We start from the raw sequence: 16,966 nt of genomic DNA on the forward strand, positions 1-16,966 counted from the left end.
TGTTGTGTGCCAAATTTTAAGTGAACCATATAAAGTACTTATTAAGCTATTCAACTTATCATGGAGTTTGTTGATTTGTAGTCATCACATCTTTTTTTTTTTTTTTTTTGTTTTTGGTATATAAAAGATGAAAACAGCATCAATTAGTAGTTAGATTAATAGAAATGATTTTATTATGTTACTACTACTAGATTGCAAGCACATGGGAAATTGGGTTGTGATATAGACATGTTGATGTTGACATAATTATAGTAAGAGTTTAACCATGTACTTTACTACTTAACATTCGTTCAGTCAAGATCGTTATACTTATCATAGAGAAGAAATGATAAAAGATTAATCGTAATAAAGTGAAGTTATTTATATAAAATATCTTAATTTCACTGTCCAGTGTTATTCTTTGAGGTCATTTTTGCTCTCGACATAGAAAAATGAGTGAATTCCACATGGCCAAATAATTGAGAAAAAATCTACAATTTTTCTTTGTTGATTCTACTTGTGAGTGTAGTCTAAAGTCAGTCACTGATATAAAAAGCAATTGCCATAACAAATTAACATTGTCAGTAGGGCAATTCTGGATTCCAACAATTACAGAAAAACTACCAAACTTTACTACTTATGGATTAGTATTCACAACTGCCCACCCCCTTTTTTTAGGCAAATTTTGCCAAACATTTCTAATATATCAGCCTAATTATTACAGTAGTTTTAAACGTAAACTAACTACTTCCTTTCTTATTCTATTTCCATAATAATTTTCAAAATTACGAATTATATTCTTTTAAAAATAAAACAAGTCTCAAGTGAACGTCTTGTGGGTCAGCTCTAAGTTGTTACTACAAAATATAATACGGTTTAACCAAGAATGAGATGATTTTGAGCTTGACAAGGAAGAGATTTTTCCTTTTAAATAGGTCTGCAAATTCAAAACAAATAAAAGCAAAATGAGTTAGATAGTGGATGGAGTAGACCAGTAGAAGGAAGTGTGAATTGGTCACCAAAGCACTTTGTTATTATGCACATGACAAGTTGGCACTTTGTTATTTGTTGGTTTATTATAAAAAAGAAAAGATACAAGCACGTTTCTCTTTTTTATTTATCTTATCTTATTTTTAGTCTGTCTCTTCCACATTCTTTTCTTTTTAGTGAGAAACACTCACTTCATTACTCGGCACACAACTTCCTCCAGTTGAACCCATCACATGACCTAACTTCACACATTGCTTGTCACCTTCTTAGGGTTATGGGATCCTGAGGCAACCCACACACACATATATATTACTATTTCAACAGAATTTTTTTATTTTTTTTTTTAAAAAAATCTAATAAAATTAAAGACATCACCTATTGAAATTTTTTAACCTTTCAGTGCCATATATAAGTTTACATTGATTCCACAAAACTTTAAGCTTATTGAAACAATATTCTTTCATATTATTTTAGGTCTATCTCGTTCCTTTTAATACCTTTAATTATCTTAATTTTACACAAACAACTTTAGATATCTGCAAATCAATACAAGACATGATTAGACTATTATTTTAAATATCTTTCTCTCGTTTTATCCTTTGATATAATGATATTTGCACTTTTTAAAAAATATATATTAAATACAAATTCATGCATCTATATCTCTAATCTAAAAAATATTGCTATATTTGAGATTCAATGGGTCACCTGATAAAATGATCACATGAAAAGATATAAAGAAGAAATATAAAAATATAATCTCAAATTGGTTAGGAGCGTGATTATAAACATGATGCTATTTCATGCTAAACTGTCTCCAATAGTTAATAACTATTTAATACTATAAGATTCTATTTTAAAAAAAAATAGAAGAACTTCATTTTGATCATTTAATTATAAACTTCCAAAATTAGTTTAGACGTAGACTTTAAAATTGAAGAGAGCTTTAAATTTATAATCATGATTAGATGTGTGCAAAAATCGAATCTATTAAAGTGTTATTGGTTTATTGTTATTAGGGTATTTGATTAATGATTTTATAAAAAAAATTATTGGGTTATCGATTCGGTATTGATTTTTAATATTGGGTTATTGGATAAATCAATAACCTATTAAGACTAGAAATTTACTACTTTTACTTGTACAGAAATATTATATATTCATTTCAATATCCTACTAGTTACTATATTTGTCCTTTAACCTTCAATTTACACATTACAATGACTTTGAGTTCACAATTTCACATTATACAAAACGTTCAAATCTAAAGTAAGAACTTATTCTTATTAATTTCTCTTTGTGTTACTCCTGTATAGTTCTTTTCATGCTTGTTATTATTGTTTCTATTTTATGAGCAATTTGAAAGTTATATTGTTGTGTTTTTGCATCAAATTTGTTAAAAAGATCATATATTTGTTTTATAAGTATTATCTTATTGATTAAATCAAAAATCTAACCGTTAAGGACCAAAATCAGTAAATCAAAAATCGATAAAAAAATATGTTATTGATTTAAGATATTAATAAACGAAATCAATAATACATAAAATCGAACCAAATCGCAAACCCAAACCCTAACTCCAGCTTCATAAATTTCGGATCTAGCACACAAGAAGTGTGACTTTGACTCCATTCGTTTCCTTTCTTTATCCCAAAAATAATTAATAAGATAAGTATGTTTTACAAAAAAGGTTATTGCTTAAACAGTGTACGTGACTCCTTTATAAAGCTTAAAAAAAAGAGCTACCAAAAATCAGATAGTTTTAAGCGCAACGTTTTGTTTCTCTCTTTTAATTAAGCTCCGACACATTCCTCATGAGTAATTCTGATCCATCACCGTCGCCTCCGTCGCCGTCTGCAACCACCGGGATCGGTAAAGTCGATTCTGACTTCGTCGTCATCCTCGCCGCCCTCCTCTGTGCGCTCATTTGCGTCCTCGGACTTGTCGCTGTTGCTCGCTGCGCCTGGATCCGAAGGATCTCCGCCAGAGCAACCGGAAATTCCGTTTTTTCGTCACCTCCAGCTAATAAAGGTTTGAAGAAGAAGGTTCTCAAGTCGCTTCCGAAGTTCAGTTACTCAGCTGAACACGCCGCGAAATTCTCTGAATGTGCAATTTGTTTAGCGGAATTCGCAGTCGGAGATGAAATCCGAGTGCTACCGCAGTGCGGCCATGGATTTCATGTAGGATGCATCGATACCTGGTTAGGCTCGCACTCGTCCTGTCCTTCTTGCCGACAGATTTTAGTAGTGACGAGATGTCATAAGTGCGGCGAGTTGCCGGTAGCAAGCTCCTCCTCGTCAGCTCCCGTAGCTGAACCGGAAAGCCGATTACCTGGAAATTATCATGTAAATGCATTTCTACCGTAAAAATTAGGCTGTGTGTATATATTATATTACTATATTAATTAAATCTTATGTATATTCATTCAGCCCTACTATATCAATATCATCAATTTTAGGGTTACATAAAACTACTGTTTGAATTTGAATTTATTAACAAAGATGATTACTGTTTTAATTTCTTGTTTAGCGGCCGTCAATCACCTTTCCGCTTTTTTTTTCCCCCGTGAGCCATATTATTTTTGAAGAATATTGTCCAATGCATCTCCATTAACAATAAATCTACATTTTTAAATGTTAGCTATTGTTTGTACAAGTTGTAGTGGTGTGGTCGATAAAGTTGGTAAACCACCAAATTAGCTACCAAAAATGTAATCCCATTATCAATTATAATCAAATGAAAATGTTACAATTGACAAAGGATAGAATTAATTAACATAATAACCTTTAACTATTATAATAATAATTTTTCTCCTAGTGGTAAAATATTACTTATTCCCTTTTAATGGGAACCGTCCAACGTAGTAAATAGGGAGGACCCATGAAATCCCACTATTATTAATTAATTAAAATGCCTGGTTCTTAGTTACAACTTTATATATAAATATATATAGTCCACTTAAATAAAAATATTTAATCTAACTCGTAAATTCCTTGCACTTAGGGTTAGGTTAAAATTAAATTGGAAATTTTGTCACGATAATAAGGGTTGACGATAAGTATAAACGTCACGGAAACGTTAGACATGTGAAGGAGGAACAGTTTTTATGGTAAAAGGTAGAGTGATTGAAGACAAGAGTGGTTAAGAGCCTTTCCAGGAGGCATGTCTCCATTTCCTACTTCATTACGAAAAAATATTGGTAATAAATTAACCTTTGTTATTCAAAAAATAATTAGAACGATTGAGCACATGTTATTAAAAAGCTCGGAGGAAAAAGAAAGATACTAATTTGGACATTGTCATACATCTCAAAATGGTGGACAAATATAGTAGTAATAACTATTGAGAAATGCCAGTACCAGATGGATGTAAAATGGAGGACACCTAGAGAGGATAACATTTTTTTATTTTCTACAAATTTTACTACATACTTGTAGTAAATCGGACAGAAGATACCTTAAAACTAACTACTCATGCTTTGCGATAGCAGCAGCTTGTCTTGCACCAACAGCAAAGAACTCTGTAATGACTTCTAAGGGCATGCCTTTGGTTTCGGGAACCCTTAAGAAGACGAAAATCCAAGAAATGACACAGACAATGGCATAAATACCAAACACGCCAGATAAACCAATCGAGTTGAGCATCACAGGCAGTGTGTAAGTCACAATGACATCACATATCCAGAAGACGAGAGCACAGATGGCGATGCACAAACCACGAACCCTAGTTGGAAAAATTTCTGAGCAGAGGATATTTGGGATGGGTCCATAGCCCGTCACAAAGAAACAAAAGTAGAGAATCACGCAAATAGTAGAAACGACTGCATGAGCTACACTCCCCAGGTTGACAGTGTTACCAATGACAAGACAGATGAGTGATAGTATGAGAACAGGAATAGTGTACAGCAGCAGCGACCTGCAAGTTATCATTTTAATGACACATTCTACAGCATAAAATAAACAATACAACGATGAAGAGTTTGTATTTTTTTTATTATAATCAATCAACAACAACATACACACCACTAGTGGCGTCTAGGGAGGATAGGAAGGTAGAGAGGTTGTTTCGATAGACCCTCGACTCAAGGAAAAACATTTTCAAACAAGTTTAAGATGATATATGGCTTGTGTATTGTCAAGCAGTAAACAGAAAATATATTAAGTAATACTAGTCGAAAAGTTGGTTAGACAGAGAACATCTCATCTACATCTAAACTGGATTAGTTTATTGAATTTGAATTATTGAGATGTATAAACTTTGAGTAACTAATTATTTACAGAATGATGTCATCTTTGTGGTGTAAATTGGATAGAGGGAATACTACCTGTCATGAAACACAAACTCAAAAACTAACCAATTTGAAATTTAGTCTCATGGAAGATAGGGCATCGATTTTCCAACCTTGGATATATATATATATATATATGGCTTGGAAAAATTCCGAGGAGACTACTACAGCCAATACAAGGAAAAGATATGGTCCTACATGCAAATCGAGACTCACTGCACATATTTCATGGATTTTCCAGCAATAAATCTTGAGGACATAACCAAAACCATCCTTAATCTAATGCAGAAGAAAGGAATCAAGAGAACATTACCTTCTGCCAGCCACATCCATGAACCGCATTGCAATTGCTACAGAAGGGAGCATCAGGAAGTTTGTTAACGCACTGATGAGGAAGGATGCTGAGTCTGATGCGATGCCAAAGTTAGAAAGAAGAACTCCTACACCTGCCTGCTCAAGGATTTGAGGAGTGTAGTACATGACTCCATTTATACCAGAGAACTGCAGATAAAATATTACAGTCGTAAGATGGCAACATTCCAAGCCTTGTTGTCTAATGACAGTGAGCGCACAGTTTTGCCTCAATAATTTGGGATTATTAATTACAAGGTAGTTCTCAGTATAAAAACTACATAATGAAGTAAATACAGAAGAAGAGACTCCGTAAAGATAACAAAGGAAAATACACTAATGGAGAAAATAACTCATCCCCACCCTATCAACAAAGTTGAACTAAACACAAAAAAAAAAAAACTGTAGAAATGTTTGTTGCGATTATAATAATGCTTCAGATAAAACACACCAAAATATTTTCTTAAAACTTTGTATCTGCTTCCAGATAAATGATATGAGGATGTACTGTCTAGTTTGGTCATGTAATCCTTACATGATCCTATGCTAATCACAATCACAACCCCAAGATACTTATATTTAAAGAAGAAACAGAATTCTCAACTCAAGGATATAATATATAAAACTAAGTCCATTTCGTATACATTCAAACACAGCATGCTGAAATTTTGTAGCTATCAAATTTAATCCTAGTAAAACAACCAAAAGAAGCAACAGAATGACGAAAGAATAATACTTTACCTGTTGCAATATTTGAATTCCAATTCCAACTATGAGCGCTCGCTTGACTCCTGGTTCAAGAAGAGCAGCCCAACTCGGACCTTTTGAAGCAGTTTCAGATGGATGGACCATTGCTGGTCCCACAGGATGCTGATCCATAAGTTCCTTAGAGTAAAGTGCAGGCTGACTTACCAAAGCCGCAGCTTGTATGAATTCACCATCTTCATGAATATCGCCACCAGGAACTGAAACGAGAGACCCACGTCGAGAGCTAGGGCCCGCCTCCTGATGCAAATATATCCTTTTGAAGCCTCCTTCTTTAATTCCATCTTCACCTTCCCTTTCAGACCATTTCCATGCCAACTGCCAACCACCACCAATGCCCATGCTGCCTACACCCTCTCCAGCATTGCCTTGCATTAGGCTGCTATGCCGCCTCACGCTCATAGTGCTGCCATGGGGATGAGGGACTACGGTTTCCACAGCGGTTGTTTGACGTGATATCAATGGACTTTGTAGATTGTCATCAGAATCTGCACCGCCATCCGAAGGATAATCATCACCTTCTCTCTGCAGACTCTCCTCATCCCAGTGATCATCTTTGACATGAGGATCCATGGTGCTGATCATGCTTCCGAAATTGGGGAATAGCATGCTTCTCATACTTCCTGTATCAGGGAGCTTCTCATGGACACTACCAAATAGAGTCACAAGAGGATCCATAAGAGGCACACTCTGCTGCACCATGCTCCCTTGCCTGGACACAAGAGCTAGACTACTCTGTCCAGTAACTGGCTTGGCCACCCACGAGAGGCCTTCCTCTGGGCCGTACAACTTGATATGATCTTTGTCAGTAGCCAGGTCCTGATCCTCAGTAAGCTCATCAGCTGGACCAATGATATACTCTTCTATTGATGGTTCAATGCCAACAGCCAAACCCTCAACAAGCAATGCCATCTCCCCTATGCACAGAATAGTTAACAAAATCAATATGATGAAATCAGTGTCTTTAACAAATAGGAATCACGAGATGAATATGAAAGAACTTAAAAGAAGAGTGTTCTACTGACTAGAGAACCAGAAAAAGAGAGAGAGAGAGAGATGGTGAGCCTTATTGCCTCCAAGGAAATAAAACCTAAAAGGAAGGAATCAGGGAATATTGGATGGCGTTGGTAGGTACGCATATTGTGTTTTGATATGGTATGATATAATGAGTGTTCTCCAGATCCTGATTTCTCACTTATATGGAAGTAACTAAAATAATTCATGAAAGATAGTAGAATCTGGGAGAAAGAAAATATAGAAAATGAGTGATTACAAATCAATAAGCAAATCTGTCATTTTTCATTAAAAAAATAAACTTTGAAAAGAATTTGACAAAGATAGGCACTGACTGAATAGTGGATAGTTAAGAGGGGTAAAAAATGGAGAACGATAAATAATAGAGGAAACTCAAGTTTAGATGCATTCCTATTTAGGGAGCTACTCCATAGCAGATTGTGAAATCAGTATGAACGTTACAAAAAGAGTTATACTAAATATTCATACCACTACTTTCAGCGATCTAATAAAATCCCTGAGAAAGCACAATCCACAGTCAACATGTTCTGAATATTTAAACAGCCAGCTGACACAAAAGGGAAATGTTCCCAAAGAATAGCAGATAGCATACCTGAAACATCCTCTATGCCACGCAATTTCTGCAAAACTTGTTTTGCCTCGACCATTCTTCCTTTACTGACTAGCCATCGAGGAGATTCAGGCAAATAAAGTACAACTAATACGAAATAGATAAGAGAAGGAATTGAAAGAACACCCAACATCAATCGCCAACTCGGCGCTGTCATCAAGGACATTCCGAAAATCATGCAGTAGGCCAAGAACATTCCACCAGAACCAGTGAACTGTGGAAGAGTATTCAGTGACCCTCGTATTTCTGATGGAGCAGTCTCAGATATATATAGGGGGACCAGAGTAACCGCTAAGCCAATTCCAAATCCATCTAATAGTCTAGCTATAAGCAGGACATAGACATTAGGGGACCACAACATTATTAAGCCACTAAGGAAATAAAGCATGGATGACATAATAAGCATAGGGCGACGACCAATGCTGTCAGCTATGGATCCAGAACAAGTTGTGACAAGTGTGGCTCCAATGAGTGACATCGCAACAATAAGTCCTTCCACTGAAGCATCCAAAGTAAGCTCCTTCTTTATGTAAACAACAGCTCCTGCAGGTTTGAATTGTAGAAGACTTAGAATACCAAACATGTATAAAACTCTTGTAGGGCTATAATTCTGCATGTTCGTGGAAATAATGCAACTAAGGAAACACAACGGTAGAAAATTCTACTCCCTTCGTTTCAACTGTTTGACTTACTTTCCTATTTAGTCCATATAAAAAATAATGTTTTTGGCCACTCTTTACTTCTAACATTCCACATGACATGACATGACATGACATGTTTAAGACTGACCACAAGATTAAAGAGCATTTTGATATCTTCTATATATCTTTAGTTTAAGATTCTTTACTTTCTTAAACTCCATGCCAAGTCGAAACCAGAAGGTCAAATTGAAACCGACAGAGTACAAAACAAAATGCAAGAACACTTACATATCATTAGTTGCAGATCTATACAGAAAAGAAAACTCTGCATTGACCTATCTCGCAACTTCTTTAAAATAAAAAATTCAGTATATGCTATTCCACAACAACAATTTAAGAAAGATAAAAATTCAAATTCATTATATGCTATTACACCACAACATTTTAACTAATTGGAAAGATAACAATTCAAATTCAGTATATGCTATTCCACCACAACGATTTAACTAATTGGAATGATAACAATTCAAATTCAGCAAATGCTATTCCACCACAACAATTTAACTAATTGGAAAGCTACAACTCAAATAAAGAGTAAACAATGTTTACCAGCAATAGTAGCATTATCCCAACCCTGCAAAAAGTTTCCAATTGTCGCGGCAAGCGCAACTAACACAGCACCATTCATCTTTTCCAGTACTAGTAGCACACAAGTCAATCAAATTTTGAACTATACCTGCAAATTTAGAACACTTATAACTCAATACACCAAAACCACAGATCCAAACTTCAAACTACAAAATTACCATTAGTAAAAACTATACAGTTCTTGAAAAAACTAAAATCATATACATGGGAAAGTTGTCATTAATACTAACAAGTCTAAAAACAGTAAATTGAGGAATCCCAAGTAGAAAAGATTATACCTTTAGATGGCTGAATTCGATTAGAGAAGGTTAAAGCCAAAAGTTGTCGAGCCAGCTACTATATACTCAAAATTCAACAAGAACAGAAAGGGTATACTCTAAACAGTTTGGAATTGGAGTTAATCAGCAGAAAGAAAGATTTCCCATTTCAGAAAACAGCACAAACAAGTTTGGATTTATGAATCTTTTTGGCTTGACAAAAAGGGTGATAAAAACAACATAAACAAAACCAACCGCCTTTCAACATAAACCTAAGACATCATTAAAAAGGTTTTGTTTTTGTAAACCCCAGAAGCTGAAAAATATCTTGAAGAAAGTTTTGATCTTTTTTTTTTTTTTTTGGGTCCAAGATTTAATTATTTTTTTATAGTAGAAATATAGTGGTAGTAAGCTAAAGGGGGGAAAAAGAATAAAGAATAAAGAATAATTAAAGTTAAAGATTAAAATGGAAGTAGCAAAGAAGACAAAAAAGGAACAGCTAAGCTTGACCTTTCCAGGTCCTAAATGTATCTCAATTGTGTTTGTGTGCCTCAAATTATACTATTTTCCATTACTCCAATTTCATAATCATTTTTTTAGTTTTAAAGCTAAAGTTCTTCTTTTTATGTGTTGTAAAGAAGTTTAATGGTTAATAAAGTAGAGTCTTTGATTAAGATGAGTATAAAATTATAGAAAGCAAAGGTAGAATCTTTGATTAAATAAAAATTATGTATACAATCTGTTTCTTTTATTATTATTTTTATTATTGTGAAGTACACGATAACTTGAATTTATGATTTTTAGATTGATTCATTAATATTGATATCTTAGTCATCCATTAATATTAATTTTAAAATTATCAAGATTTTAACCACCTAATTATTTTTATTTTGCTAACTATGATGGAATAAAGTTATCTTATCTAGAACTCTTTGAAATTGTTAAAAAAAAAATAAAAGGTTAAATGGGAAGAGAAGCTAAAAGTTAATTGTACATATGATTAAATGAAAATCTTTCTTAATTAATGATTTTATGAATATGTGATTAAATGATTGTATTTTTGGATCATTTTGAAACTTTAGCCTTGATTACAAATGAAACTAATTTTGTGGCATATGTTATTATTTAGGAAGAGAATCATTGATTCTAAATTAAATTAGCTAGTGCAAATTGATGTGATGTTTGCCAAAACAAAAAAGAAAATTTTAAAAAGTTAAGTCGCATCATGGATGTTTTAGAGCCGTTGGCATTTGATTATTGCTACTAATAATAATAGTCTTAACATAAAGTAAAATCCCATTATTATCATAACCACTCTATTGATGTTATTTTGGCAAAATTAAAAGTTAGAGATGAAGTCAAAAATTAAATTTTCTAAATTTTAAATATAATTTAAGTGTTGATATATATACGTGAAACTTCTTTATATAAAATACTAGATGAACAAAAGTTACTGATTTCGATTAAACTCGTACTCAGATTTTTAGCTTCATCGACTCATTTTTAATTTAATCAACTACTAATAAACTTTGACAACTCTATTCAACCACTAATGAACTTGACAACTCTATTAATTTTTGTCTGTCAAATTTAAATTCGTTTTTGTTTCTCATTGAACCCTTGATTAATCAATCAAAGTGTTAATGTAATAAAAGTAGACATAATGTATATTTTGTATATTTTTCCAATCTTGGAAATCTCAGGCTGTGTTACACTTTTTCTAAAAAAAAAGGTCTTAGCATGACAACTTTGATGAATCAGTTTTATTTTCTTCCATAATATCCAAGCTGGAATATTACTAGATTCATAAATAATTGGATAGATACATTTAATATTCCTTAGGTATAGAATTTGAGTTATTTTATTATTGAATCAACATTTAAACATTAAGAAACATGAATTTAAGAATTTATTGATAGGTAATATCTAAGTCTCAACTAAAAAGGTGGATGACACGTCAATTAAAAAGACAGACATCCTTATTAGATGGTGAAATAAATTTTGAAATTTTGTTGATATTCTCTCTAAAAAAATATACTATTAATGATCTCATGGTTGAGAAAACATAGAAAGAACTCTCAATAATTTAGCTAAGTAGGCTTTGGTAGGTACATGTCCCTATACTGAATAACTTCGTGTTGTTGTTTGAAGTTGTCGCAGGCGAATTTAGAATTTAATTTAATGAAAATTGAGTATTATTTCATCGATTAACAATTATCCAATAAATATTATAAGTACATATTACTAGTTCAAAATAACTAGGAAAAATTGTATATGGTAGAGAAATTATTAATTTAAATTAAATGTTATAAATATATTTTGATTTAATTATACCCTATAGCAAACTATAGCTATTTTCGCCACTCTCCTTGGTGGAATCTTGTTCGTCACTCTCGTTTGGTGGCAGTCTCGCTTGCCTCTCTCATTTTTTATACAAACACAAATGTATAAAATGTGTTTGTATAAAACAACATATAGTTTCGTTTCCCTCTCTCCCAGATCTCGCTCTCACTCTCCCTAATCTCGCTCGCCTATCTCGCTTACAAAAACATAAACGAAATGTATAAACTACGTTTCTGTTAGTATAAATCGAGAGAAAACATATATTTTCGTCCTATACACTTATAATTATACAATAAAAATACTCTCCTGCCCAGTTTCTTTTGTCTTTCTCTCTTTTTTGTTTTATACAATTCAAATTGTATATAATTTCTCTTTTTCTCGTTTAATACAATTCGATTCAATTGTATACTATATCCTTATAATTAAATACAAATATTTCCCTGCCTAAGTCTCTTTTGTCTTTCTCTTTTTTTCGTTTTATACAAATTCAAATTGTATATAATTTCTCTCTTTCTCGTTTTATACAATTTGCTTCAATTGTATATGTATAGCGAATCATACATATATATGTTTGCTATGGAGCACAATTATATAAACTTTACTGTAACATATAAATATAAATTTTGTGTTTGTTATATGTGAAAGTTGTCCTAATAACTGTACATGTATATCAGCCATGAAAACCATAGACCACAGGGCATGAATTAGATGGTCCATGACTCCATCTGGGCTTTGCATTATTAGCTACACTTTATGGGCCAACTAATGGTAATCCAAAAGTATGTGGGGAAAATTATGCGATACAACAAACATAACCCTTAAATTAACTTGAAATAAAAGTATTACTGATTTAAAATGATATATAGCTAGAATTTGAATTTAGTAGAAAATACACTCACGAATCACGATCAATACATATATCTCCTTCTTTCAAAGACGTAATTTAAGTGTATCACATGACATACAAGTGATTTTTGGCAGTGGTACTAATAACGATACACGTGAATTATCAAAAAATACGTATGTCATACAGTGACAATGGAATAGCATGGATACAAAAAATTTTAATTTGCTTAAGCGAAATATAATAAATTTCACTTTCCGTACGAATACAATATATTTTAAAAAATCGTTTTTATTTTTTGAATTTTTTTTAAGCATTTATGCTGCAGAAGTTGTCTGTGTTACTAGTGGTCCCGACTCGTGCATATTTTTCAAGTTTGTGGAAGAAAAGAGGTCTGTTAGATAGGGCAGTAAGAGACATTAAACATCACTTTTCCCGAATTCAATTTATATGATTAACTTTTTTTTAATCCGTCTAAAGAAATTGTATAGTTTAACTTTTAAATATTATTTAGGGAAAAGAGTTAAATATGCGCCTAAACTATTTGAAAAGGTTTAGATATACCCCGTTTAAAGTTTGGTCCATTTATTCCCTTGCCGTCCAACTTTTGGTCTACATATGTCCTTTTGGGCGTTAGTTGGCCAACTCGAAATATCCGACTCATTTTACTTTTATTTAAATGTCAAATGGATTTTCCACGTCATTTTTATGTATTATCACTTGATATTTATATTCAAGGAAAAGAAATCAAATATGCCCCTAAACTATTCAAAAAAGGTCTATATATATCCCGTTTAAAGTTTGGTCCATTGATATCCTCGCCTTTCAACTTTTGGTCTTCATATGCCCTTATGAGTGTTAGTTGGTCAACTCGAAATATCCAACTCATTTCATTTTGCTTTAAATGCCAAATGAATTTTTCATATCATTTTTATATATTATCACTTGACATTTATATTAAAAGAGAAATGGATCTTTTATGCTCCCAACTATCCGACCTAATTTTAAAAACATATACGACCCATAAACATCAATTTGTTTATGGGTGATGAATTCCTATTGGAGTAGTTGTTTAGTGGGTATGGAGATACCATGCAATTATTTTAATAATTGCTGCTGAAACTAGTACTATTATTATCAACCTAGTACAATTAATTATCATCTCATCCCTTCTCTCTCTACCTACCCTTTGGCTATATCTAATTAATTCAGGTTTCCTTATTCTGAAACTTCCATGTTGCTGGTTTCTTTTTTTTTAGAAAAAAAAAATATATGTAACCTTGTTTATTACTCTTTTTATTTTTTATTTTATATATATATATATATATACGTAACCTTGTTTATTACTTTTTCTGTTTTAATTTGTTTATTAGTCTGACATAAGATTTAATGATGTAGATATACTTTATATTAGGGGTGATTTAAGAATGTCTGGGATTGGGACCCTGGCAGTCACTTCTCCTGATTGCTAAATTATTATGTGTGGTGACTGATATAATCACCTAAGTTAAGTATCATATCGGAAAAATTTCATAAATTAATATATTTTAATAAATAATTATTGATGTTAGTGATGCTTTTTATTTATTATCATTTATAACAATATTATGTAAAATCTGCAATATAAATAAAAAGTGCATTATGTATGCAATGTAGATGAATTATAATTGTTTTTTGAAATATATTATGTTTGTTTGGTAAAATTTTGACACGTTGTATTATAAATGTATTAAAATGTGTGATAAATGTATATTTATCATTAAAACTTGTATTATATGTGAATAATAAATTGTTCTTTGTAATACGTATTAAACTTGTATTATATGTGAATAATAAATTGTTCTTTGTAATACGTATTACACTTGTATTATAATTGGAAAAAAAAATATTTTTTTATTATAGTATATTTATATAATTTTTCCCATGGCCGGTGAAGCAAGTATTCATTTGCAATGATAATGTTTTTTGGGCCTTATGACTGTAACTACAGGGCCCCTATATACCATTAGCACTAAGCAGCATTCAAGAATGGGAATTGCAATGTAAAAACTAACTAAAAATGAGAAATTTTGAATATTATTCAAAGAAAAACAAACGTAACTTTCGTTTTAATCCAAAGCGAATAAAGCAGCATGCTTTAAGTCTCAGCGTGCACTGAATTTTCCTACTACTTACTATACAATACAATACAATAAAACAAAAACTTTGCTTCAAAGCAAACTTACATACCCTATAAAAACCCAACTCTCCATCCTAAACACAACACAATACTATTCAAATAAAAAACGAACGAACATGGCTCTTTTCTCTTTTACAAAATTTTCACTACTTGTTTTATTTTCAATTTCTCTCCTGGCCTGCACCTCATTGGCTCGCGATCATTCCATCGTTGGATACTCCTCTGATGACTTGACTTGCATCGATAAGCTCATAAATCTCTTTGATAAATGGATGGATAAACATGGAAAGATTTATAAGAGCATTGAAGAGAAATTACATAGGTTTGAGATTTTCAAGGAAAATTTGAAGCATATTGATGAAAGGAATAAAATGGTTACCAACTATTGGCTTGGTCTAAATGAGTTCTCTGATTTGAGCCATGATGAGTTTAAGAAAATGTATTTAGGACTGAAAGTTGATCAAGAGTTGCTTAATAAAAGAGAGAAATTATCTCAAGAAGAATTTGCGTATAGAGATTTTGTTGATTTGCCTAAGTCTGTGGATTGGAGGAAAAAAGGTGCTGTTACCCCTGTGAAGAACCAGGGTCAATGTGGTAAGTTGCGTCTTTTGGTTTCACAATAATTATGTTCAGATAATTAGTGTGACTGTATGTATGTAGGGAGTTGTTGGGCATTTTCAACGGTGGCTGCAGTAGAGGGAATTAACCAAATAAAAACAGGGAATTTGACATCCTTGTCTGAACAAGAGTTGATAGACTGTGACACGACTTATAACAATGGTTGCAATGGAGGCCTAATGGATTATGCATTTCAATTCATTGTATCGAATGGCGGTCTTCACAAAGAGGATGATTATCCTTACCTCATGGAAGAAGGCACTTGTGATGAAAAAAGAGTGAGTGAGTAAATATATAAATATGTACTTTCCTTAGTACACTATTGATTGAGGATATGTTTAAATGTTTTTAGGATGAGTCGGAGGTGGTTACGATTGATGGTTACCATGATGTGCCAGCCAATGATGAACAAAGTCTATTGAAAGCACTTGCAAACCAACCTTTGAGTGTGGCCATTGAGGCTTCTACTAGAGATTTCCAATTCTATAGTGGGGTAAACATCCTAATTCATTCATTCTCATTGTAATAACAGTCAAACTTTTCTATAACGCATTGCATTGCATTGAATTGAATTGCAGGGTGTGTTTGATGGGCATTGTGGAACAGATTTGGATCATGGAGTGTCAGCAGTAGGATATGGATCCACAAAAGGAGGAGCAGATTACATAATTGTGAAGAATTCATGGGGGCCCAAATGGGGAGAAAAGGGCTTTATTAGGATCAAGAGAAACACAGCCAAACCCCAAGGACTTTGTGGTATTAACAAAATGGTCTCTTTCCCACTCAAAAACAAGTGAAATGATACAAGTGTTTTTCTCTTTTATTTCTGAACAATTCATGTTTTATGTACTACAACATATGATGTAATAAATTTCTTTTTTAACTCTACTTTTATATAGTATTTTTTTTAAAAAAAATCCTTGCATTGAAAAAACTCCAGTACCTCATTGGCAAATTCAGACATAATTGTGGCTAATCTCCACCAATCCCAATAAAAACCTAAAAAATCAGTAAAACACAAGTACATAATCATTACAGACTCTGCGTCGTCCGAAAAGTGAAATATAATATAGAAATGTGATGATACGTATCTACAGTACATCATGCCCCATGGTGAAGCCCATATTTTCTTCAAAATATAGAGAAAAAGGATGTTCAAATGGAACAGGCGCAGTTTAAATGGAAGAAAATAACCGTATAGGAGATCGATCTTGGTGTTAGCTTTTACCAGTGAGTTGTGCAAGTGAAATAACATTTGTAATGACTTTGTACACTAAATACACTAACAATTACAAAAGGAGATTTGTATTTCTTGCTGTTGGCAAACACACTGTCACTATTACTTTTGACAGCATGGTTGCACAGTAAAAACAGCAGGTCGCCAATCACATACTTGACCATACAAGGATGTGATGTTG

The 16,966-nt window shown here is 32.6% G+C and overlaps 3 protein-coding genes across 3 annotated transcripts; 2 read left to right on the forward strand and 1 right to left on the reverse strand.

Annotated features, from left to right (window-relative positions):
• Window positions 1-2,469: 2,469 nt before the first annotated feature.
• On the forward strand, window positions 2,470-3,439 carry LOC101265820 (RING-H2 finger protein ATL80). The gene has a single exon (XM_004238404.5). The coding sequence runs from the start codon at window positions 2,784-2,786 to the stop codon at window positions 3,333-3,335; it is 552 nt and encodes a 183-aa protein (XP_004238452.1). The 5' UTR covers window positions 2,470-2,783; the 3' UTR covers window positions 3,336-3,439.
• Window positions 3,440-4,296: 857 nt separating this feature from the next.
• On the reverse strand, window positions 4,297-9,822 carry TMT2 (monosaccharide-sensing protein 2). Its single transcript, NM_001302919.1, is given in 6 exon segments — window positions 4,297-4,884; window positions 5,571-5,758; window positions 6,350-7,290; window positions 8,001-8,561; window positions 9,269-9,395; window positions 9,586-9,822. Coding segments are annotated over 5 exon segments (2,217 nt in total). The 5' UTR covers window positions 9,348-9,395; window positions 9,586-9,822; the 3' UTR covers window positions 4,297-4,436.
• A 4,959-nt stretch (window positions 9,823-14,781) lies between these two features.
• On the forward strand, window positions 14,782-16,436 carry LOC101266414 (cysteine protease XCP1). Its single transcript, XM_004238406.5, has 4 exons — window positions 14,782-15,524; window positions 15,591-15,826; window positions 15,901-16,041; window positions 16,127-16,436. Exons 1-4 carry the CDS (start codon window positions 15,047-15,049, stop codon window positions 16,343-16,345), a joined length of 1,074 nt encoding a protein of 357 aa, XP_004238454.2. The 5' UTR covers window positions 14,782-15,046; the 3' UTR covers window positions 16,346-16,436.
• The last annotated feature ends 530 nt before the right edge of the window (window positions 16,437-16,966 follow it).

This window comes from Solanum lycopersicum, chromosome 4 (genome assembly GCF_036512215.1).
Source record: "Solanum lycopersicum chromosome 4, SLM_r2.1".
Classification (NCBI taxonomy): Eukaryota; Viridiplantae; Streptophyta; class Magnoliopsida; order Solanales; family Solanaceae; genus Solanum; species Solanum lycopersicum.

What these genes read in the sequence shown, in the direction of transcription:
- LOC101265820 (XM_004238404.5), top strand. Translation starts at nt 2,784, where the DNA reads ATGAGTAATTCTGATCCATCACCGTCGCCTCCGTCGCCGTCTGCAACC.
- LOC101266414 (XM_004238406.5), top strand. Translation starts at nt 15,047, where the DNA reads ATGGCTCTTTTCTCTTTTACAAAATTTTCACTACTTGTTTTATTTTCA. An exon ending in GAAGAACCAGGGTCAATGTG is followed by an intron (nt 15,525 to 15,590) that starts GTAAGTTGCGTC and finishes GTATGTATGTAG; the next exon opens with GGAGTTGTTGGGCATTTTCA. An exon ending in ATTTCCAATTCTATAGTGGG is followed by an intron (nt 16,042 to 16,126) that starts GTAAACATCCTA and finishes ATTGAATTGCAG; the next exon opens with GGTGTGTTTGATGGGCATTG.